This window comes from Physeter macrocephalus, chromosome 8 (assembly GCF_002837175.3).
Source record: "Physeter macrocephalus isolate SW-GA chromosome 8, ASM283717v5, whole genome shotgun sequence".
In the NCBI taxonomy this organism is placed as follows: Eukaryota; Metazoa; Chordata; class Mammalia; order Artiodactyla; family Physeteridae; genus Physeter; species Physeter macrocephalus.
In genome coordinates, this window is record NC_041221.1 from 137,659,845 (window position 1) to 137,683,501 (window position 23,657).

Sequence of the window (23,657 nt, forward strand, 5' to 3'; positions counted from 1 at the left end):
GTGTGTGTGTGTGTGTGTGTATGCACAGCTTATGTAAATCAATTCTCCACAGAATATGCGTGTAGAATTCCAAAGATCACCAAAGTGCAACTTGCCACTGGGTCAAGTTTCCCATGGAGACATTTGAGGGAGGGGCTTTGGGAAAAGTTCTGAGGTCTCACCAAGAGAGGACGTGTGCCCTCTTTTTTGGGGTAACCTCTGCACACCTGTTCTGAGGAAAACATCTCCAGTCCCTTCAGTACACATCTGATACATTCAATTAGGATAAGTGGTTGGCTGAATGTGTTTTTCTACCATTCCCTCTGATTTGTGCAAGAACATCCATCACGACTGTGGCAAAGGTAGCTACAGGAATCAGCCTCAGAAAACGCAGATGCAGTATTTCATATTTGCCTTTTACAAGCCAGCATATGTTATATAAATAAAGCCTAAAATAATAAGACCCTCCCCTCCTTTCCACCAGTCAATAAATACCTACGGTTACAATTAACTTATTCTAAATCATAAGATGTTACTACTAGTCTTCAAGAAGGAAAAAAAAAAAAAAAGTCCTTGAGAAGCACTGGGTGCATGACCATCACAGCTACCTGCCGCCTCCTTGCCTCCTTCCTGGAGGCTCTTCTGTTCCTACAGAACAAACTGGAAATGCTACAAATGCTGTGCCTAGTGCACTTCCAATATCACCTGGGGTAGCTTTTCTGACCCAGACTACTTTCTCTCATGGGGGGAAAGAGAGGGAGGCACAAAATACCACACTAAGCAAAAACCCCGCACAATAGCTAGGGAGGAAGGACCGGACACACTACAGCTTTTGCATGCAACAAGTACCTACCCACCGGACGAGCTGCACTTTCTGAGTCCTTTAGCACCTTGAGAGAAAGAGTTGCTACGTCTTTGGGGGCTGTTGGGAGGGGCTCACGTAGCCATGCACAGAAGCAGGGCTCAATCCCAAGAAGCCCCCGGAGAATCTTTCCCCCACCTGCATTCTTCTGACTCCCCCGCCAGGGCTTCCTAACACTAAAATAGACTCTTTTTTCATCATCTATTTACATGAAAGATACAGACACTGTACACAAAAGGCTATGACAGCAAGCAGCAGAATCGAGAGAGAAGAAACCCACACCCAGCTCGCCTCAACTCTCACTCTGCCAATGGGAGGTGCTGCCTCTCCTTTGTTGTTAAAATCCTCTTCTTGGTGGGGAGGGGGATTGTGTTCCTTGAGGTTGCTCGCCCCCCCAGATTTTGAAATCAGCCCTTCCTGGGGGTGGCCCAAAAGGAAGCAAGTGTTTTACTATTATTTCTTAAAACACCGTTAGCATCTGGTTTAATGATTCTATAAAAACATAATGACTGGATCCAGAGACCACAGCCTCAGACTCATTGGCAAAATGCTATTTGGTCTCGAATTTGCCACCCTGGCCTTCTCTACCCATAAAGTTTCTGGAAAAGATCCGGGTAGAGAGAACTTGGGACACGTAGCGGGCGGGTGAGTCTGTGACCCAGTAAGAGCCGAAGGACGGTGTTTTTATGAGTGGAACACCCCCAAAGAGTTAGTGAGGAAGCTGGAAGGGAGAAAAGGTACTGTGCAGTGGTTCCTAAATCCATCCGTGGCTCCAGGCAGAGCGAGGAACGAGGGGGGCTCCCAAGTATATACAACAGGGATCGCCAGGGTCTACACCTTGCCCAACATGTGGGGGCAAACCGGGGTAGAGGCTGGGAGAAGAAGGTATAGACGGCAAAACTCCAAGGGTCTTCTTCCAAGGTCCCCTGGCCACTCAGTTACCGATTCCTCCCAGGCAGCCAGAGAGAATGCAAAAGAGTGGGGAGAGAGGGAGGGAGGAGGAGGGCTGGGAAGGCATTCAGGCAGCTGCAACTTCCGGATATGTGTCCACATCTGTGTTCCATCTTCTGAAAACGAAAAATCGTCCCCAAACCACACCACGCCCCTGCCACTATCTGTTTCACACAAAGTTCCAGGACCCTGGGAAAACAAAACAAAACAAAACAAAAAACCCAAAGTGCTTCTTCATCCTTTTGGGGAAGAGAAAGATGGGTGATTGTGGTCTCTTGTTTCTTCAGAAGCTGGCGGTAGGGAGTGGGCAGACTGGCAGGGTCAGCCTGAGGATGCTAAAACCTCTGGCCTGGCTGTGGTGGCCCTTTCTCAGGTGTGAGAAGGGAACCAAGTTTCCAGGGGGAAGCGCCGGGACGTGACCCCAGGTGTCAGAAAGGCTTGTCGGGTCTGCTGGCCTTGGCGTCCCCGGCGGCTGCCTTGCAGATGACGCTGTTCGTGTGCTTGCAGCGGCATCCGGGGCGGCGCAGGCGGTCATAGCCGCGCTGGGCCAGCTTCACGCAGCCGGTGGCGGGCAGGTAGCAGAGCAGGCAGGGCAGCACCAGGGAGAGGGCGCCCATGAAGGACCAGCGGGCGCAGCAGTTTGAGCGGGAACAGGAGCAGGGGTGGTCGGCGCAGGAGCCCTCATCGTCCTCGTTGGTGCAGTGGTAGAAGACGCCCTGCACCAGGCACATGCAGGTGCCGTAGTTGACCAGCGTCTGGGCGGAGCACAGGCACTCCTGGTTGCAGACCCAGCAGGAGGGCAACGTCCGGGGGGACGCGCACTCCTTGCACTTACACTTCCCGCAGGCCTCGCACAGCAAGAAGTGCTTGTCCAGCTCCGGGGGGGCGGCTGGGCCCTTGAGGTCCAGCGGCTTGCAGTGGATGGCCTTGGGCTGGACACGCACGGCCCTCGGGGAGGCCTGGCCAGCCACGGGCGGGGGAGCCACGTGGTCTAAGAGGCGCTGGTCGGAGGACGCGCTGCTGCTGCTGCTCACAGAGCTGGGGCGCCCGCTGAAGGAGATCCAGTGGTGGGTGATGTCCTGGTCACAGCGGGCGGGTGTCAGGGCCAGCTCGGGGGCTCCACCCCGGGTCCGCTTAGGGCCGGTGGGGGCTGCCAGGCCGGGGTTGTCGATGTAGTCGTTCTCCACGTGGCTGGTCTTCATCTGGTCGATGGGGAGAATGGTGAGGGGGTGTTGGAGCCGGCCGTGGGCCATACGGCTGTCCAGGAGAGGCTGGACCATGACTGAGCTAGGAGTCAAGGGGACGCTCTGTGGGATCGGGGGCTCCATGGGGCCAGAGGTCCTGGGCTGTGCAGAGAAACAGGCTTCTAGGGGCCCTGGAGTCAGGGGCAGAAGAGAGAATGGATTCCAGGCATCAGTATGTGGCCTGTTAGCACACCCACCCCGCCGTCAGGTCCTTGGGGAGCCCAAATGAAATGGGAACTGGCATTCCTTTGGTGGACTCTCCAGCATTATGGCTTAGATGATTAATAATGACAGCAACAACAACAATAATAAGTGGTAGAAATAACTTATTTAGTACTTACTACGTGCCAGGGACTCTTCTAAGCACCATATTTATTACGTCATTGACTCTTCACAATAAACCTAAAATGTAGCTATTATTATCCCTTTTCTAGTTACAGGAAACTCATGTTCAGAGTAACTTGTCCACAGTCACACAAAACCACCAGCAGCAGAACTAGGGCTCAAACCTGTGCCGTCCGAGTTCATTCTTATAACCCCCATGAAACATGCTCCTGATTTTAAGACAGATACAGCTTAGCAGTTATAAACACAGGCTCTGGAATCAGATCCAAGTCCAAATTCTCACCTCCGCCTAGCAGTGTTACTGTGAATGAGGTTCTTTAACCTCTATGCCTTAGTATTTTCATCTGTAAAATGGGTTCTTGTGAGGACTAAATGAGAAAATGCTATCTAGGACCTAGCATTTTGCCCGACACACAGCACATACTCTAATTTATCACCATCCCAGGGAGCAACCGTTTAGATTTCCTGAGCACTAATAAGCACGACTAATAAGTACCAGGCGTTGTGCTGAGGATGTGGTGACCATGACAGACAGTCCCTGTATGCTCCCATGTAGTTTATCAGCTGGATAAACAAAAGCCTTTATTTCAGATAGTCACAAGAGAACGAAGAGCTGTATCTGATGCCTGCACATCCAGGATATTAACTTATTACCACTGCTTCTAAGAGCAGCAACATCTAGTGGCTAATAACCCCTGGGTAGGTGGCACCTCTGACAACTTGGATGGGAAATCCTCCCAAGGGGCACTCACATCACCCATTGTCAAGTGCTGAGCTGAACGTTCAGCCTAAATGCTATTTACTAGAATAGCTAAGCCAACCCTGGATCAGTTTCTAATTTCACCGAGAGAGTGCAATTTTAAGTTGGAATCCGGCCAGAGATTCAACTGCAGTGCCTGACACGGAACCCCAGGAAGTCACTTAAATCAAAGAGCGGAAACGGCTTGGTTCAAATTTAGAAAGTGCACATTGTTTTCTATTAGAAGTGCCATTTCCTCGCCTGCTGACCTTTACATTCAGAATTCGGCTGGAGATCAATTTAAAGAAATAGCAACAGAGGCCAAGACCTCTGCCCAAGGGGCACGATTTGGAATCCCAGAGAAAGATTAGACTCTGGGAAGATTCCACCAGGCTTGGGAGTGGGGGACAGAACAGATAGCCAGGGTTCGGATAAAAGGGGAAGATAACCACCTTTGGGGGGGAAAAAAAAAGACAAAAAAAGACCATTGGATTAATATGCTATGGGATGGGGTTTCATAAATGATTTTTCAAGATGTTAATGATGTTCTAATTTGGAGAGCTGACACTGTACCTCCGTTATTAGGTTCACCTTGCCTCAAAGGTGATGCCTAAGAAGGGGATGTGGATAGGTTTCCACTTCCAGTTGTAACCCTGTATCCCTCCCAGACTTGGGACACAGCTGGTCATCCCAGTATTCCCATCACAGGAGAATAACACCTGCCCCTAGTGACACATCCATACTTATCAATGTCTATAGTAAAGATTGAAAAGAGAAAAAAAAGGTATTCAGGGCAACTCTGTATTATACTTCCCCTGCTTGGAAACAACAGTTTGATCAGAAATGGTTAAATTGGGGAAGGGCCTCCTTAGATGCTTTCCAGCCTGTCTGAAATAAAGAACTAGATCTAGATGCGAAGTTCATGAAGTGGACGAAAGGGAGCTTATCCACAAGGTTCTCATCTGTATACTGCAAAAAAAAAAAGCATTAAGTCTTTTCTGCAAGGTTCATTGCTCAGTCAACTGATATTTCCCCTTCGCAAAGGCATGAACCACGGGCTCATGAACAAGGGCTTTGCTCCCACAGTCCTATCTACTTCAGAGAGATTTCTGTGCAGTTTCTCCCATCTCAGAGGATGTCTGCCTAGAGGTAGCCTGCCTCCTGCCTCTGTGTTCCCTCCACATGTCAGGAGAGCATGGTCTTCAAAAAGGAGACTTCCCCATGGCAGAGTTAGACTTAAGTGGCTGGCAGGTCTTGCCACCAAGAAATAGTCATCTGCCAAGGCAGTCTCCTTTGGGGAGCCTGGGGTCAGGGCTGGATGGGTGGATGTTAGTTAAGCATTCAAGAGAGGAGTTTTTCCAAGGATCAAGATGGCCACGGGGCAGAACTTCAGGGGATGCTACCTCAGCCCACTTTATTCTTTGCAGGCACTCCAAAGCCTTGCTTCTAGAATAAGTGGGTTTGGGGTCAAGAGAAGAAGGTTAGGAGTCCCGGGTCCTAGACCTTTGCCTGGAGGAAAAGGTGTGACTAGGCAGAAGAATAGAAAATGCTGACAGAGGCACAGGAGACAACTCTGGCGCCAGCCAAGAGGTGCCTCAGCCAGAACCCCCAACCAGGACAAAGACAACGCGATTCCCTTATTCCAGAAGCTCAGGTCACAAATACGCAGGGTCCTGCCAACAAAATGTCAATGGTAGTTTGAAGGTTGTATTGCCCTATGTAGTTAGGCTTTTTGCCTCTTAGGACTAGGACTGGGACTGGCCATGCTGTGGGTACTCCCTCCCCTATACAGTTTATCCACTCTCCTTCCCCTGATTCTATTCCTGGGGTTCTATAAGAACGGGCACACTTTCTATGGAGGAAGCAAAAAGCATGGGCAATGCTTGGGAATTTTAATAGGCCCTGGAATCACAAGGCAGATTCATGGAAAAAGTCCCAAGGAAAAGTCCCACCAGGAAGCCAGGGTGGGAGCAGCGTCTGCAGGCGATGGGGATATTGGCATTAGCAGGCTCCCATCACCCTCCAGAGGCAGCTGTCAACATCTGGGCCTGCACTCAGGGCCAGACATGGGGGTGGGAGCTCAGTCCACGATGACTCAGCTCTCTTGGGACATGCTGCATCCAAGATGGCTCCAGCAGGCATATTCTAAAATGCATCTTCCCTATCATAACCCTGATGGAAGATGCCTTCCGGCCACCAGGGGCTCAGAGTTGTACCACTCCAACCTTCTCAGGCTTCATGAAGGCCTCACCTCCCAATTAGCCGGGACCCTCCGCAGGAGGGTGGTATTCATTTGGCTGACAAGAAAAACAACTTCCCCGATAGCCTGTTTGATAACCCCTCAACACAGCTAAATGGTGTCTCAAACCCCCCGCAAGTCCTCGGCTTCGAAGATTGATCTCTACTCACTGGGACACACCCACCCTCCAGTCGGAGCAACGCTGCCAAACTTAAGTGCAGTTTAATATGAACTCTGCTTCGCCTGCAAGGAAGGAAGAAATTTATAATACAAATAGGAGAGAGGAGGCTTTGCCTCATTTAGGCTGTTTAGGAGACTGATGGCCAATTTGGAAGACTGCGGACAGAGAAACAAAGCCAGCAGTCCACTTAGCCACAGAAGCACCTCTATCGAATTTTAGGTGGCAGCCTTATGGGATTAGCATGAGGAAGGGAAACTTTTACCTCCATTCCAACCTTCTAATAATAATAATTAATAATTAGGGGAGCAGCAAGCATTTATGAAACATTTTTTGGTGCCAAGCTCTGTGCTAAATCCTCAATGATTTTTCTCCTTCAATCCTCACCATCACCTTGGAGGATGATACCCATTTTGCAGAGGAAGAAATGGAAGAACAAAAGGTCATAGAGCAGGCAAGTGGTCAGGGCAGGATTCGAACCCAGGTAGCAGAGGCTCTAGAGGCTGCAACTTCAGCCCTGCCACCCTGACTTGCAATAACTTCTGGGTATTCATGGAAGGGCACGGAAGCACCCTTCTCTCTTATAGCCATGAACTCCACCAGTCTCCCAGGTCTGCCACCAGCCCACAGGGAACCTCATCGGGCCATCTTCGGGCTCTTAACCCAACCAGCCTGGAAATGAAGCCAGACAGGGCTGACATCAGACTGGCCCCCAGTTAGGGGAATTTTCAGTGTGGAAAGCAGAGGCTGGGGGTTTGAGATCTGTCATTAAAGGAAGGGTCAGAGCGCAAGACATCTTCACACTTCCATTTTCTTTGGCATCCCTTTTGTCACCTCACACACCCCCATTTTTCTAAGTGTTTTCATTTTTAGTTTTCTTAAGGTTGAATGGGTCTCATTGGTAAGATCTCACCACAAAGCAGTCCCTAAAAGGAAAGCCTAGAGCGGGTGGGAATCCCGTCTCCTCCCACCTATAAAGCTGAACTTAAGGGTCCCTAGGGCACGTTCATGGATGCGGCTTCCTGGTCCAGGTCTGTGGGGAAGGGAAGGAGGAGCTAGGGTAAAAGGAAGGCAGAAGAAGAGAGTCCTAGAATACTGAACCAGCAGGATATCGAAAAGCCCAGAGCACACTGCCCTGTATTTGCGGCTTCCTCTGTGAGCCTGACACTGCATGTGTACCTGTGGGGAGGGGCTGAGCATCAAGGCGGCAGACAGCTCAATGCAGGCTGGCTGGAAAGAATCAAGAGGCGTGTTAAATGTCTGTTCCACCCATCCACCCCCTTCCCCTGGACTTATCCCAGGGAGAGGAGTTGAAAAATATTAGGAAAACCTGACAGTTGTACTTTGAAAACTACAGGTCAGCTAATGCCAAACTGGCAAGGGGCTCTGAATGAAAGGGCAGTTTCTGCACTGCCCCATTCAGTCCCAGCAGGTGCCTTCAGGGAAGGCTGTTTAAGCCTTTAACAGCTCAGAGAAAAAGGTCTCTAGGCTTCATGAGAGCCCGCCCACCACTATCTACCACTCTCGCTTGGGTTCTTTGGGACAACACTCCAGTTTAGTTCATTAAGCTCCAACTAAATAATGACTATTGCTTCAAAAAGACTTTTTAAAAGGGGGCAAGGGGGATGAGGGAAGCCAGGGACTTGCCTTCCCTACACCCCACCGAGGGAGACAATCTCTGCGGCAAATAAAGCATTTAGGCAGCTGGATTTGCCTGAGAAACCTTGCTCCTCCCCGCCACCCACCACTAGCACTAAGGAGCTGACCTCTGGTCATAACCTGTCAGAGATCACAAAAAAAGCAGCTGCTTTTCCTCACTTTGTCCCATCCCCATTTATCAGTTCCCAACCCTTTTCTCTTCTTTTTCCACAACCAGCTGAGCTCCAAAGCCCCAGTGCCAGGGTGAGTGGGAGAGGTACTTTGGCTCTGGGATATTCTAACCGGCTACAAATTTTGGCTTCGATGTATTCCCCTCAGAATTGTTGTCTGCTCAGATCCCCTTAAAGAGGGATTAGAAGTCAAGAGTGAGAAAAGAATGGGGCTAGAAGAAGTCTGTTAACTACTGGTACAGTCGGGGAACCACTGGCCCACATCAAAGTTTGGGGGTGGGGGACCAGAAATCTAAACCCCAGGGGAGGACCCCCCCTCTCTCACTGACACCAAGATCATTTTATTCGTCTCACCACCCTCCACTAAGAATTGGACTTCCAATAATAGATGTTAGCTTACTCCTGGGATGGGGCAGGAAATGACTCCCCCTTCCCCCCGCCAACCAGAAAGAGACAAGGGAAACCACTTTTCTGCAAATGACCACCTGCCCCAGAAGGGCCCCTTCCCTCCTCCGTGAGATCCAGCACATCTGTGCTCCCTCCCCGGTGCCCTTGCTTCCTCCACCAACTGTCCTTGGAAAGAACAATCGTGATCACAGCTGAACGGTGGAGCCTCTTAAACCCAGCCACATGTCCCGGATACATCCCCAGCCTCGTCAGCTGTCCGGATCTGCAGGGTGGCCCCAGGCCCCCTCGAGAGCTAAGCATCCTCCGCCTCTTACATCACACAGCACCCCACAGCTCCTGTGGAGGAAGGGGCTCCCTTACAACCAAGACCTCCTTACTAGGCACCCAGTAGTAACAAGGGGCACAGCCCCAGCCCTGCACACTTGCTAGCTGCTCAGCTGGCCCTGGCCCCTCGGGAGGAGTTTCTTTGTCCCACTCTGCAGATGGGGAGACTAAGGCCCAAGCTTAGCACATTTCCTAGCCCCTCATCTGCTTTGACCCAGCCCCTACCTTGGTCTGGAAGAGGTAATACAGTCTTCGGTTATGTTGCCCTTCATCACCTTCTTCCTTTGGCTCTTTTGAGAGAGTAAAAATATATTCCAATGAGTCATTGCTTTCCCTTCTGTCAGGTAGATCCAAGTTGACCATGAGACGGAACCTTCTCCACTCTTGCCATGCTGACATCCTAAATCCAAAATTTTTCATTCTATCCCTAGATCCAGAGGTTTTCCTCACAAGGAAACTTCCACCTCAGTAGGGCCTAGATGACAGACAACTCTGGATGCAGAACCACATTGAATGCCGTAACTTTCTAAGAACACTGACCTTCTTCTCTGAAGAGAAGGGACTCCTTTCTAAGCCTCCTGGTACCATCACCCAGGCCCTACCCAAGAGGATGATGGCCCGGGGAAAGAAAAATGCTCGTGGGGGCCGGAAGATGTCACATGAAGGGACTAGTAACATCAGAAATTGGAAGAGAATCCCACCCAAAGTATTTGTACTTTGGTGATCCCAAAGTATTAAACCCCAGAGCAACACACCTCAACGGTCATTTCTGGAGGTGTTTATGAGTGTTTTTTCCTCCCTTAGTTTTAAAATCACTGACTTTCAAACTCTGCAATGAAAGGCTGCCTTCATTTGTTTTTCAAGTCAGCCAAACCTCTGGGCAGAGGCAGTGTCAGGTTTACCAGAGTGGGGAGGTGGAGTTCCAAAGAGCCCCTCTCTCCACCTATTCTGGAAGGATGAAAACAAAAATGACATCTGCGAGCTCCAAATGCCCCCAGCCTCTACCCTGCTTTAACCAGGAAACATACTATTCCATGTGATCAGTCTCTTTCCACCTCACCCTACCAAAGCTTTAAGGAGATGTTGCCATTTCAGAGGATAATTTGGTAAAAGTCATGGCAATGAGCAGGAGAGCACTTACTCCAGAGTTCAGAACCTAAAAAGGAAGATAACCCAGAGACGTCTTTAAAGTCTTCCTCATCAAGCTGACCAACATTTGTCCATCAAGGAGATTTTAGAAATCTGCCACCAAAATGCCCCCTACCCAGTACTGGCCACGCAGCTCAGTTGGTCAGGATGTGCACTGCTCATATTAGAATTCGTCTGGAGCCTTCTGGCAGGTGAGGACCCTCCCAAGGGCTAGGAAAGAGAGAAAATTTGATTTCACACTGGACACAACTACAACTTCTTTCCCACCCTTCTGCTGAGAGAGAAGGAGACAGAGAAAGAGAGAGGGAGAGAGAGGGAGAGGGAGAGAGAGAGAGAGAGAGAGAGGGCTGCGGTAGCGGGTAGAGAGGTAGGTGTGGGGGGCATTGTCAATGGCTGCCCTCCCTTTCCTAGTCTTCCCCACACCCACACACTAAGGGAAAAACTGAAACTTTCAGATGTTTATGCTCCATTCGTATGAAGATCCGGGGGAACTCTAAACATTGTGAAATCACCAGTGTAATATTGGGTAGGGCCTCAGGCCTGACCGAGCTTATTAAAAGATTGATAAACCCACATTTCCTAAATGCTCTGGGCCTTCACCTGCCAGCTTTGTATCCCCCAAGAGGCTCAGAGAGACTGGAGAGCCTTGGTCAGCTAACCAGACAGACATGCACTTGCTCTCACCCCTTCCCAAACTGGAGAGAATCAGGCCACTGGTTTGGAAGCAGGAAAGAGGGGGTTCACACTGCGTCTGGGCACCCCACCGAACCCACAACCTTCCTTTCATCGCGAATCATGCTGGGGTTGGGGGGGGGGGGAAGTGGTCTCTGAGCCTCGATGGGCCAGAAGGCAGCCTTCTGCCCTCACCCAGGCCTGGCAATATGGATACCCACCCAGCAGCTGGTGCATGAGGCAGCCAGCAGCTCTTCCTTCTGACCCCATCCAGCCCCTCCAGCCCAGTTCGCTTCTTCAGTCCATCGCTCAGCCCATCAAGCCATGCAACCATTTTCCGCCTCTCCTGCCTCCTCTGCCCACAACCCCCAGCACCCAATCAAAGAAAATTGAGAAACCGTCTTCTTGCACAAGAGCAGCTACTGTCTAAATGCTTTTTGATCGTCTGTATGGAGGGGAAACTGGGCAAAGCCCTGGTCCCAGTGATGGAGCCAAGCTCCAGCTGTCCTGGCTGGCCAAATTTGCCCTCACCCCCCTTCATTGCCCCCGTAGGCTTGGCGATTCAGAATTTTCAGAACGTACCGTCTCTATCCTCCTCTCTTCTTGGTGATGTCAAGCCTGGTACCACCAAGAAGGAAGGAGAGAAAGCGAGAGCCTTATCTCTTCTACGCACGCAGCCTCTTCCTCCAGCTCCCACACGCCCGGCGTTATGGAAACGCACCTTCAGCCCCTACCACAGCCCCAGCGCGGCCCGGGGGCCCCGGGGCCTGGCACAGCTCGGTGCCCGGGGATAGGGAGGCCCGGGGATAGGGAGGCACGAGGAGGCCGAGGAGCCTCGGGCCCTGCAGAGGCCGGGGAAGGAAAAGGCAACTGCAAGGCAGCTGCACAGCATAAAATGCGGCAGCAGAGCAAAGGTCAGACGGTGAAGAACCGCCTCGCCAAAGAGAGAGAGAGCAGAAATGCCCAGTCCCGGCCAGCCCCGCGCTGACCATCGAGGGGGAGGCAGAAGGGAAGAAAACCCAGTCCCTCACGGCTCCGAAGGAGAAAGAAAAACCTACGTCGAACATAGGCCGCTGCGGCGGGCTGGGGAGATCTACGGCAGAGCTGGCACCGTGGGCAGCGAGCCCGGGGTGGGCGAGCCGCCCAGGGCGAGGGCGCCCGCCGGACCCAAGAGGTGGCTCCTGACGGAGCCTAGAGCCGCCTGTTCCAGCACCCGAGGCCGGTGGCAGGAGAAAAAAGGCCAGGCCAGAAGCAAACTCCCGGGACACGCACGGAGCTTCCGAGTCGTAGAGAGTGGGGAAGCCGTGCTTGGCAGTGCCCGGGGGTCGGGAACGCCGGTGCCAAGCTGTGAACACCCCCGGCGCCTTGCCGGCCCAGCCGAGGGCGTCAGGGAGCTGCGGCGCACCGCAGCGGCTCCAGGAGGCGCAGAGAGAGGGAAGGAACACTGAGGCGCGCCTAGAAATAGCGCACCATTTGCCCCAGCCCGAGGGGGAGTCGCGTCGCGACTCAGAGAGGGGCAGCTTCACATCCCGAAGCCGGTCGGGGACTTACTTTGAGGAGCCGCAGAGTCACAAGCATTGCTCCACGTCTGTGTGAATTCCCGAACCCGAGTGGGTCGGACGCCGCTGTCCTCGCAGACGCCGGCCGGAGAAACCGGCACTGCTCCCTGCGCTCCTCAGCGCCAGCACCGCGCTGTCAGCCCCTCTCGCTGCCTCCGCGGCGATGTTGCAACCACTGCCTGGGAAAATGGCTTTTTTATGAATGGGAGGGAAGGGAGATCCTGTGCGCACGCGCGCAGTTCGCGATTCTATGAATGGGTGGGCACAAGAGACCCCGCGCGCGCATGCGCCGCGCTCCTTTTTTTATGAATGGGGGGCCGGAAAAGAACTTAACCCGTGATTGCTGGGGCTGGCTCTCGCTCCTCCAGGGGCCGTCGTTCTTTTACAAAGAGGGGTGGAGGTTGTTGTTGCCTTTTTTTTTTTTTTTTCCTTTATGAATGGAGGGCGGCGGCGACTGCTGCAGCTGGCTCAGCTGCGCGGGCTGTACCCCCTCCCAGCCTGCGAGAGGAGGTAAAGGCCACCTTCACGCCACTGCGGGCCTGGGCTGGAACCGTCAGTGTTGCTGGGGGGCGGGGGGGCACTGCGGCCTCAGGATCCTGGGCTGAGAGCTGGGTTGGGGAGGACACACCTAGATCTAGGGATTTCTACCCGCCGCAGGCAGTCGGGAGGGCCGGGGAACGGGAAGACCCCTGCTGAGGGCCTTCTCTTTCTCTAGACTAGGGGCGTCGGGAGGCGAGGGGTCTTGAAGCTGTGTTTACCAAAAATTAAGAAAATGTCAAACGTCCATATCAAAGAAGCGCGGAGTGGGGATTGCTGAGTGAATCTGGTTCCTTTCCTGAGGTTGAGTCTCCCTTGAGTAAGCGCGGACCACCCCTCCCCCCATTTCTTGGGTGTGGACAGCGACTGGGCCGAGGCCTCTTCCGGCTCTAGTACCCCCCAGGGTGATACTGGCTACTCAGCTAGAGACCTGGCTCTCGCCTGGCAGCGCCCCCCTTCCCCCCCAACTCCAGGGTAACGTCCGCAGTGCCCCGGCGTCCGCCCGCCCTTAGCTGCCCTGGCTAGTGCTCCCCTCTCCGTGCGTTTCCCAGCCCTCACGGGACACGGGCCTGAGGACCCTGTGTCCTCCGAAGGCCACAGCCTTTTGCTGCTGTAGGCGCCTCTCCCCAGCCACCCCTACTTGCGCCCCTCCGGGGAAGCGGGAGCGGCCGAGAATTGGCCAGGTGGATGGGTGGAGCCGTCCGCGCCGAGGATGCTGCCGGGGTGGCCACGGGATTAAATAACAACAGAGCTCTTGAGCCGCAGAGGAAATGGAAATGGCCGGGATCTTTTCTTTGCAGTTAATGATGGGGCGGCGGGGGCGGGGGGGAGCGCCTCAGCCCTGGGCGGTGAAAAGAAAAGCCCCCGCCATTAGGCCTGACTCCGGGAAGGCGGGGAGCCCTCGCAGCAGGCCCAGCTCCGCCCAGGAACGGAGGAGGCTGTAGCCTCCGGGGAGTCCGGGGTAGGGGGTGGCTTTGATGCGGGGATAAGAGCCGGGCCAGGGTCTGAATCCCCTGTAAGGTTTGTCTTGATGGTGTTTTCGCTTCACGGGGAGGTTGTGAGGCAGGTTTTTTCTTCCTACGCCACCACAGATCTGCGCTTGGCTGTTGTCAAGGTAGCCGATGAAAGGTTCCAGCCCAGGCCAGAGGTCTGGCCTTGGGCTGGATCTGGGGCTGGGGCTGGGGCTCTAGAGACGGCCAGAGGGAGAGACATTTTGCAAATCCAGACCAGAACCCAAGGTCACCGAGTCCAGGCTAAAATGGCTTCTCGCTACTCAAACGCACCTTTGCAGTGTGATTTCCTTACTCAGCTCCTGGGGGCAGAGCAGGCTCTGCCCCTACGAAAGCTCAGTCTTCCTTTCACGGCCAAGATGTTACTTAATGCCAAGAGAAAAACTCTTTACTAGGACAATAGAGTATTTTACAGTTGTTCAGGTCTTCCCTTTAGAGGCATCCCAGCTCAATATCATTATTCCTATTTGTCAGATGTAGAAATTGAGGCCAAGGGTCCTGCACCTGATAAATGAAAGATCTAATAAATGGTGGTGCTGATTTTCTAGATCTTTGCAACCCGGGTCTTTCTACTTTGCTACCACCCCATCTTCATATCACAAGCCTAAAAACCTGTTTCTTGCAAGTCACTTAAGCATGTTAAACAAGGAAAGTTGGAGCAGTGATTTTCCAGCCAGTGGTTGCTCACGGGCCTTGCTGGAACTAGTAAAAGGATGGGAATAAGGAAATCCTTTCTAAACTATGGAAGAAAGTCAAGATGAGGTAGGGGGTGGCTGTCCTGTGTCCTTCATTAGAGGAATTAGCCAAGAGACAGTGTTCCTTCCATTCCTGGTCTGTTCTCAGCTTTCCTGAAGGAGAAGTGAGGAGACCCCAGCTCTGGTGGGATGGTGGGACCATGAAGGAGCCCCCAGTCCTGAGCTGGGAGGAGTCTCTGATGCCTGAGCAGACTGTGACTTGGTGTCTGGGAGGGCACTGGGGACCATATTCCACTCTTCCTTGGAACCTAAAGAGAGGAGAGGTTTGGGGGTAACTGTTAGGAGAAATCCATCCATCCATCCAGTCAGTCATTCATATATTCTGCCGTGGGGCCTGCCCTGACTCTGAGGCCTTGGTGGTGAGAGACAGACAGCCCTCCCTGCCCTAGTGAAGCTCACAATTTGGGGGGAAGAGAGACTATGCAATTTGATAAGTGCTAGGAGGGAGATGTAAGCAGGATCTGAGGGTATGGGGAGAGCTGCGAAGGACCTGATTTTAATTTGGGCATCAGGGGGTCTCTTTCTGACGGGGGGCTGTGGTTATGAGTTGAGACTTGGAGACTGGGAAGGCGTGACCTGAGGGAGGATGAGGAGACAGGTGGGGAGGTGTCTGCATGAGGAAAGACTGATGTGAAGGTGCCTGTGGGGAGGCCACTCTGTGGCCGACACACTCCCTTTTGTGTTTTAACCCTTTCTGCAGCCCAGGGGCCAGAGGTTGGGGGAGAGGGGACAGAGTGAAAGATGGTGGGGAATGCAAAGCATTTGTGCCCTCACAGTTTAACGGTACCACCTTCATTCTTTGGATTGAGTGGCTGGTAGGCCTGTGCTGCATTTTTTTTTTTTTTCTACTTCCTGTGACTTTGTTCATTCCAAAGCTGCCCTGTCTCTTCCCCAGGTATAACTCTTCTGCTGGAGGTGGACCCTAACAGCCCTGAATTCCTGCCCATGCTAATTATAGTCGTTTCACCCTAACCCCATCTTCACCCCTACCAGATCGTGTACAAGGGGAGTCCAGTGGCTTCAATTCTGGGACTTGCCCTCTTATCAAGCTGGGAGCTGAGTGCAGTGGGAGTGAGGAGAGGTAGGAATTCTAATTCAATGGCAGACATTTATGGAGCACTTACTGTGTGCCATTCCTGTGCTCGGCCTGTTTTCATACGTCATGTAGCTTTAAAAAGCTGTGCTCTGGGTCTTATCTTCCCTCCTTTTCAGATAAGAAGTCACAGGCTCTGTTTTAATTATTTACTAATTCCACAAAACATTATTATACACCTCCTATGCATCAGGCACAGTGCCAGGTACTGGCTTTACGGTGATAGATGCTATTTTTGTCCGTATAGAGCTTACAGTCAGCGGTGACACCATGGTGTCACGTATAATCGTCATTAGCAACCTCATTTATTTCTGTATTCAATTGACCTTTCTCACCCTTCTATCAAATAGGAAGCACTGGAACCAAGCCCCCCCAATACAAGTAGATGACCTGCCCCTACCTATATGGAAACTCTGGAACTGCTACTGTTTATATAGTCAGGAGGGGAGAGAGATGTTAAACAAATAATGATTTATTTGTTTCAAAGAATGATTTAATTACAGTTAACATCAGTGGTGCGTTAGAGAGTACAGGAGAGCAAAGGAGGGGCCACAGCCTGGGGGCCCTGCAGAAGTTTCCCTGCATTCCGTATCTGCAGAATGCAGACTCAGCCAGGCACGGGGTGGCAGAAGGAACCTTGGGGAGTGCTAGTGCAAGCGAAGATAGCCAGGGCCATGTGTCAGACCCGAGGTTAGAGCTCTGTTCTGGCAGTAGCCCCTAGGCTTTCTGGCTCATTGTGTTCAGGTGTTTCAGCTTTGGAGCCTGGAGAACTTGAAAGACAGATGTACAAACACTGACCACAGACTGCTGGGGTTCAATCTCACCTTTACAAGCTCCACAGCCTTGGACAAGTTATCCAAACTTAATGTGCCTCAGTTTCCTTCTCTGTCATATGAAAACGAATAGTAGTACTTACCAAAAAGGGCTGAGTGGACCTTGAATGGAATAATGCACATAAAGCCCTTGGAACAGCGTCTAGGTGCTGAATACACGTTTCGATGATGATTCAACGTACCCAGCCATTTTGATGAATGGGAATAAGATAGAATTTTAAGAGAAGCCTATTTATCTGTGTGCGTCAAAACTTCAGAAAGTGAAAAATGAAAAACACTCTCAAATGGAACCAAAGTTTTCTTTATCAGGAAATAGTTCAGATAATCATACTGTGCTGTCATTGATGCTTTAACTAGTACAGTTTTTGCAGGACAAAAGTTATATTTTTTAACGGTGTGGCTGGGTATCTTAAATAGTTCACCAAAGAGTTGATTTTAGATGCTTGGATTTCAGTGGTAGCAGATAGTGTGATATAAAGCTGGGAATGGTGATTCTCTTGTATCAGTATTGGGAGGGGCGGTTGTTAAACACTTGGTGACTTTACCTAATTCTTAATCTCTTCAGATCTCTATTGTAAAAAGGGGGATAGTCATAGTATCTGCTTCAGGGGATTATCATGAGCCCTAAAGGGCAAGATATATTTTCAAGTAATCTAGCTCAGAGCCAAGTGCACAGCTAGTTTTGAGGTCCCTCTAATTGCTCTGTGTAATAGGGAAATTTTGAAGATTTTAGTTTGGTTACAATAATACAGGTCACTAGCTTCCTCTTCCCCATTCTTCCTCCAAGACCCTTGGTTTTCACTCTTTGCTGAACAGGGCCGTGGAATGTTATGTAAAAGAAGCTTTCCTGAAGACCTCACATAGTCCAGAGTGGTTTCCTCATAGGTGTGACTATAAAGTCAGATTTGCATTGTTTCAGTTTTGGCTACTGAATCAAGATTTTAATGAATATATTTACATGGCACAGTTCAAGTGTGCACTAGTTCACATAAAATGAAGCACACTGCTTATTTCAGATGTGGGAGCTAAATCCAGAGCAACCACTGAGAGCAGTAGGAAGAGAAGAAGGAGAAAAAAAACAAAGATCAAGAGGAGCTCTTTTGGCCCTTGCTTGCAAATCACAGAAATTCCCTGGTAATCTTGAAAACTCAGCTGATGCAGTGATGGGTGAGCTATGACTTTGGGAATGGACGTATTTAGACTTTGCCCAAAGACTGCCACTTAATTGTTGATGGATCTCAGGTGGGTTACTGATCCTTTAGACTCTCGATATTATATATTTAATGGGCATGATAATTCTACTCCATAGGGTGGTTCAGTAAATACCTCACAAGTGTCTGTGTCCTTCATACAACAGAATGGGGACCCTGAGAGAAGCACAGGGATAAGGAAGGGATATGTGGATTCTGGAGGGGTCAGCAGTTTTCTGGAGGCTGAACTTGGCTTTCACGTTCCATGAGAGGGATGGGGGTTGCGCGCTTCTTTCTGACTTGACTTGTGATTTGGGCCACCCCTCCCCTGGCCTCCATTCATGCCATTTCATTTGGTCAGTCATTCATTTGTTGATTCATTCAGCCAATATTTAAGCAGCTTCTAGGTACTAGGCACCATCCCAGGCCCCGAGGGTACAACAGTGAGCAAGTTATAGGAATCTCCTGCTCTCCTATACCTTAGTCCAATGAGGGAAGCAAATAATAAAAAGTAAACACCCAAATGATAACACAAATTCAGAAGTTGGTCAAATCCATGAAGGGGATAGTAAAGGGATGTGACAGTGATTGGGGAATGATCTTTAGGGAGGTCAGGAAAAGCCTCTCTAGGAAGTCTGAAGGCTGAGGAATGGGAACCTTGCAAATGTCCAGGAAGGAGGCCACAGTGAGTGCAAAGAGCAGGGCAGGTGTGACCTGGTGTGTTCCAGGACCACTGACACCTTGGGCCTGAGGCTGGAGAGGCTCAACTCTGCTCGAGGACATTCGGGCCTCCTCTAGCTGACTTGCACTACACCAGGGCTGGCTGGACTCCAGACTCTGGGGTACACGACCAAGTGCACCAGCCTCAGGCCCTGGGGAAGAATTTACAACCATCCTGGGCCGGTTTACCACCTGCCAAAGAGCGCTTGGAAGGCACAGGCTCTTTCTCATAACTAGGTTTTTCAGAGCCACGTATAATACGAAGCAATTCAACTGGGCAGGATTTATTTTTTTCTTAAGTAATCCTTTCATTGAAGTATAACAGTTGGGCCATGTGAAGTTGCTAATATGCAGTGACTTTTCATGGACAAAGTGGCATTTCATATGATTCAACATAAATATATTGTTTTATAACATAAAAGTATACAAATTAGAAGTGTATAACTGAATGAATTTTCATGAACTGAACACAACTGTAGAACTAGTGTCCAGGTCAAGAAACAAAACATTACCCAATTCGGGAAGCCCCACTCATGCTCTTGTCATCCCATACCACCACCATGCCCCACCTCCACCCACAAGGGTAGTCACTATTTTGACTTTTAGCAACATAGATTAACATAGTCTATTTTAAAAAAATCTTTCTTTAAAGGGAATTATACAGTAGATACTTTTTCTCCTGGTGAGATTCAGCCATGTTGTTGCATGTAGTTGTACTTTCTTTTTTGTTGCTGTATAATATTCCATTTTATGACTATACTACAATGTGTTTATTTTTTAATTTTTTAAAATGTTTTGGCCGTGCCATCCAACATGTGGAATCTTAGTTCCCCAACCAGGGATCAAACCTACGCCCCCTGCATTGGAAGTGTGGAGTCTTAACCACTGGACCACCAGGGAAGTCCCTACAATGTGCTTATTCATTCTGCTCGATGGACATTTAGATTGTTCCAAGCATTTGGTTTGAAGAATGCTGCTTCTGTGAACATTCTTGTACATGGCTTTTGGTTGAACACATATTAATATATCTGTGGATATAAACTGAAGACTGGGTCAGTGTTAGTATTTCCAAACAGTTATCCAAAGCGGTTGTACCAGTTCATACTCGCTGCACTGCTTTATTCAATGCCTCCTTGCTGCCTAGCTCTTGGGCCAGGTTCAATGTAAAGAATGAATATGGGGGGCTTCCCTGGTGGCACAGTGAGTGGTTAAGAGTCCACCTGCCAATGCAGAGGACACGGGTTCGAGCCCTGGTCCGGGAAGATCCCACATGCCGTGGAGCAACTAGGCCCATGCGCCGCAACTACTGAGCCTGCACTCTAGAACCTGCAAGCCGCAACTGCTGAGGCCCGCGTGCTACAACTACTGAAGCCCACGTGCCTAGAGCCCGTGTTCTGCAACAGGAGAGGCCACCGCAATGAAAGGCCAGTGCACCGCAACGAAGAGTAGCCCCCGCTCGCCGCAACTAGAGAAAGCCCGCGCGCAGCATGGAAGGCCCAACACAGCCAAAAATAAATAAATTAGGACTTCCCTGGTGGCGCGGTGGTTGAGACTCCGCCCGCCGATGCAGGGGACACGGGTTCGTGCCCCGGTCTGGGAGGATCCCACATGCCGCGGAGTAGCCGGGCCCGTGAGCCATGGCCGCTGAGCCTGCGCATCTGGAGCCTGTGCTCCGCAACGGGAGAGGCCACAACAGTGAGAGGCCCGCGTACCGCAAAAAAAAAAAATTTTTTAATAAATAAATTAATTAATTAAAAAAATTTTTTAATTTAGCATTTCTTTGAAAAAAAAAAAAGAATGAATATGGGGGTAGTAGTGGGGAGGATACATGACAGGAGTCATGGGCTGAATCTCAGTTTGTGTAGTGATTAAGAGCACAAGTCCTGGAGCAGGTAGCCCTGGTTACGATTGTTACTCTTCTCCTCTATTTACCCTCTGCCTCTGTGACCTTGGGCATGTCACCCAATGTCACTAGACCTCAGGTCCTTCATCTACAAAGTGGCGTAAGTATAGTAGCTCTTATTGCACAGGGTCTGTCACCCATTTTTTTAACTTGAGAAATGTTTGGGAAAGCCTGAAGTGTACTGGGCTCTGTTCTGGGCACTGAGAATTCAAGAGTGAACAGGATAGATGGGACTTTGCTCTCATGGAATGTATGTTCTAGTTAAGGGAGACAGATAATAGTGGAGCTAACAAAAAATTAAGATAATTTAAGATAGCGATACATGCTATGGCAGCAGTAAAACAGGGTGCGGTGATGGAGTAATAGGGTGAGCGGGGTAGGGGAGTCAGGGAGGTAGTGACTGAGCTGAGACCCACGTGACCAGCAGGAGGCAGCCATGTGTGGATCTGAGGGATGAGCACTTCAGGCAGAAGGGCTAGCTCGTACAAAGGCCATGAGGTAGGAACAAGCTTGGTGTCAGTGAGTTGCAGAAAGAAGGTTGATGCTGCTGGAGCTGACTGAGGGGAAAGGCCGTTTTAGATAAGACAGCAGAAATCATATTCCTGTAGGGCCTTGACTGCGGAGGTAAGGAGTTTACATTTTATTTTAATATCAAGGGGAGTCATTGGAGAATTTTAAGCAGGGGACCAACATGAGCTAATTGACATGAAGATTGAGATACTATATATATGTATGTATTTATGTATGTATAAAGAACTTAGCTCAGAGTCGGGCATAGAGTGATGTTCAGTAAATGTTAGTTACTGCTACTGCTATTATTATTTATTGATGCTCTTAAACAACCTGAAAACTTTCATCCTTATTGAGGATGAGGAAGCCAAGGCATAGACCCATTACCATCCATGTGTAAAGTCAGTCAAATCAGAGAACAGGATGTAGATTTTAATAATCAAAGGAAATGCTTTTGGTCCCTTTCCCAAATGGGAATTTTGAGGCAGAGGATTTTTCGCTGTGGTTAGCAATTATCTGGAGCCAACCAAATGCAGCTCCTTCAGCTCCACTTTGCCAAAATGGCCAGAGTTCCATCACTTGAGTGCCATTGACTGTGGTCCTGGCCACCAGTTAGGGCCCTGGGAAAGGCTCACGGTTGATTGTTCAATCCATCTGCCTTTGCTCTGGGTCTGATGGGCCAAGAATGGGGAGGCACTCCCTGTTCTCCACCTTGAGTGCCCACCAGGTTTACTGAGATGCCATCCACTGCCCTGGCTTGGAGGCTCTCCCACCACGTTCTTGCCATATGTTCATAAAAGGCTTTTGAAGGAAGCTGCCCTTTGTTATCTCTGACACAGAGAAATGGCAAGTAAATAATCTGTGAATGAATGAATGCAAATTGTGTAACGAAACTGGGCAGAGCTTCTTAGGGTATATAACACTCGTTTCTGGGCAAAGTGTCCTTCTCTTAGTAAGGATGTTTTCATTCCTTCATTCATCAATATGTATTGAGCCTTTGGTAGATGCCAGGTGCCAGGCAGTGTACAGCAGTGAGCAAAAAGGGTGCCATTCTTGCCCTCATGGAGCTTCCAGTCTAGTGGGACACACCTTCATCAAATAATTGTACAAATATGAATAGAGAATGACAATAGTGGTAAGTGCTCTGCAGGAGATGTATTAATGTCCTGAAGGTATATAATGAAGGTGGGGCTTTGGGAAAGTTCCTCTAGTAAGTGACACTTGAGCTCAGCCCACAAAGATGAGTGGGGATAAGAGGGTTTAGAGGGTAGAGTGAGAAGTAGTCTAGCCAGAGAACAGCATATGCCAAGGTCCTGAGGTGGGAAGGAACATGCATGGTGAATCCAAGAATATAAGAGAAGGCCACAGTGACTAAAAGGCTGAAAATGAGGTGGACTCTGGTCCCAGTAAAAGCTGGCGATATGGCAAAGACAGGTCACAAAAGGCTTTGGAGGCTATGTTGAGGCACTTTTAGCCATCTCAGGACTATGGGATGCTCTTAAAAGACTTGAAGCTGTAGATGTGTATGAGTGAGTGTGTGTGTTAGGGAGTGTGTCATTCTAGCCACAGTGTGGAAAATGGATTGGAAGGAGCCAGAATGGGTTCTCGTAACTGCCCAGCCCTCCTTGGCCTTTCAGTGCTAGGGGTGGTAACAGAGGCCTGTTTTTCCCAGTTCCACGGTGTTGTGCTTTCCCTGTGGTTTCCTTACACTCTGCCCACATGTTTGCAAATGGTTCCTTTATCAGACTCTCGTCACATGACCAAATTTGTTCTGGTTGACTTTATGGAAAAGTCACATACGGACAAAGCAGGAGAAAACTTTAGCAGCTCCTTAACCTAGCTCTTTTACTTTACTTGTAATAAGCCCCTATTACTGGATTTTGTTTTCTAGCCATTCTGACAAGCTTTGTCTTCTCAATGCAGAGCAAAACATTTCAGTTAGAGTGTATTTACATAAGAGCTAGAAATTACTGAATTAGTCAGGTTTCTCTTTATCTTATTTTGTGCTGTTTGTCCTGGGTGTGTTTTTTTGTTTGTTTGTTTTTAAGACATAATTTTTTTAGAGCAGTGTTAGGTTTATAACAAAATGGAAAGGAAGGTACAGAGAGTTCCCATGTACCCCCTGCACCCACACATAACTTCCCCTATGTCCTGGTTTTTTTAATTTTTTCCTTCCACTTTATCTTCTTATGGATTGAATTTTTTAATCACCCCATTTTTTCCCCATTGATTGCCTTGGAAGGTACAGTCTCTCTGTCTATTTATTCTTTTAGTGGGTCCTCTGGATATTTAAAATTTAATCACAGGGACTTCCCTGGTGGTCCAGTAGCTAAGACTCTGCATTCCAAATGCAGGGGGCCCGGGTTCAATCCCTGGTCAGGGAACTAGATCCCACATGTTGCAACTAAAAAAGATCCCGCATGCCGCAAGGAAGATCCTGTGTGCTGCTACTAAGACCTGGCACAGCCAAATAAATTAATATTTTTTTAAAAATAAGTAAAATTTAATCACAATTTTTACCCTCTTAAACAAAACAATAAGTGACTTTAAACTACTTTAACTTAAACTCCCCCCACCATTTATTTCCTGTTGTAGTCCAGTTTTTTCACTCTTTTTTTTTTTTCAGGA

The 23,657-nt window shown here is 49.7% G+C and overlaps 1 protein-coding gene and 1 non-coding gene across 5 annotated transcripts; one reads left to right on the forward strand and one right to left on the reverse strand.

Annotated features, from left to right (window-relative positions):
* Window positions 1-1,265: 1,265 nt before the first annotated feature.
* Window positions 1,266-12,647, reverse strand: SPRY4 (sprouty RTK signaling antagonist 4). Of its 4 annotated transcripts, XM_007114650.4 has the most exons (4): window positions 12,471-12,647; window positions 10,363-10,457; window positions 9,324-9,388; window positions 1,266-3,167 (listed from the first exon to the last, which is right to left on the reverse strand). In XM_007114650.4, exon 4 carries the CDS (start codon window positions 3,118-3,120, stop codon window positions 2,221-2,223), a length of 900 nt encoding a protein of 299 aa, XP_007114712.2. In that variant the 5' UTR covers window positions 3,121-3,167; window positions 9,324-9,388; window positions 10,363-10,457; window positions 12,471-12,647; the 3' UTR covers window positions 1,266-2,220. The 4 variants fall into 4 exon arrangements, with proteins under 4 accessions (XP_007114712.2, XP_007114713.2, XP_007114714.2 ...); XM_007114651.4 differs by lacking the exon at window positions 10,363-10,457; XM_007114652.4 differs by lacking the exons at window positions 10,363-10,457; window positions 12,471-12,647 and adding an exon at window positions 11,502-11,641.
* Window positions 12,648-23,340: 10,693 nt separating this feature from the next.
* Window positions 23,341-23,413, forward strand: TRNAW-CCA (transfer RNA tryptophan (anticodon CCA)). The gene has a single exon. It is a non-coding gene; the product is annotated as a tRNA-Trp (tRNA).
* The last annotated feature ends 244 nt before the right edge of the window (window positions 23,414-23,657 follow it).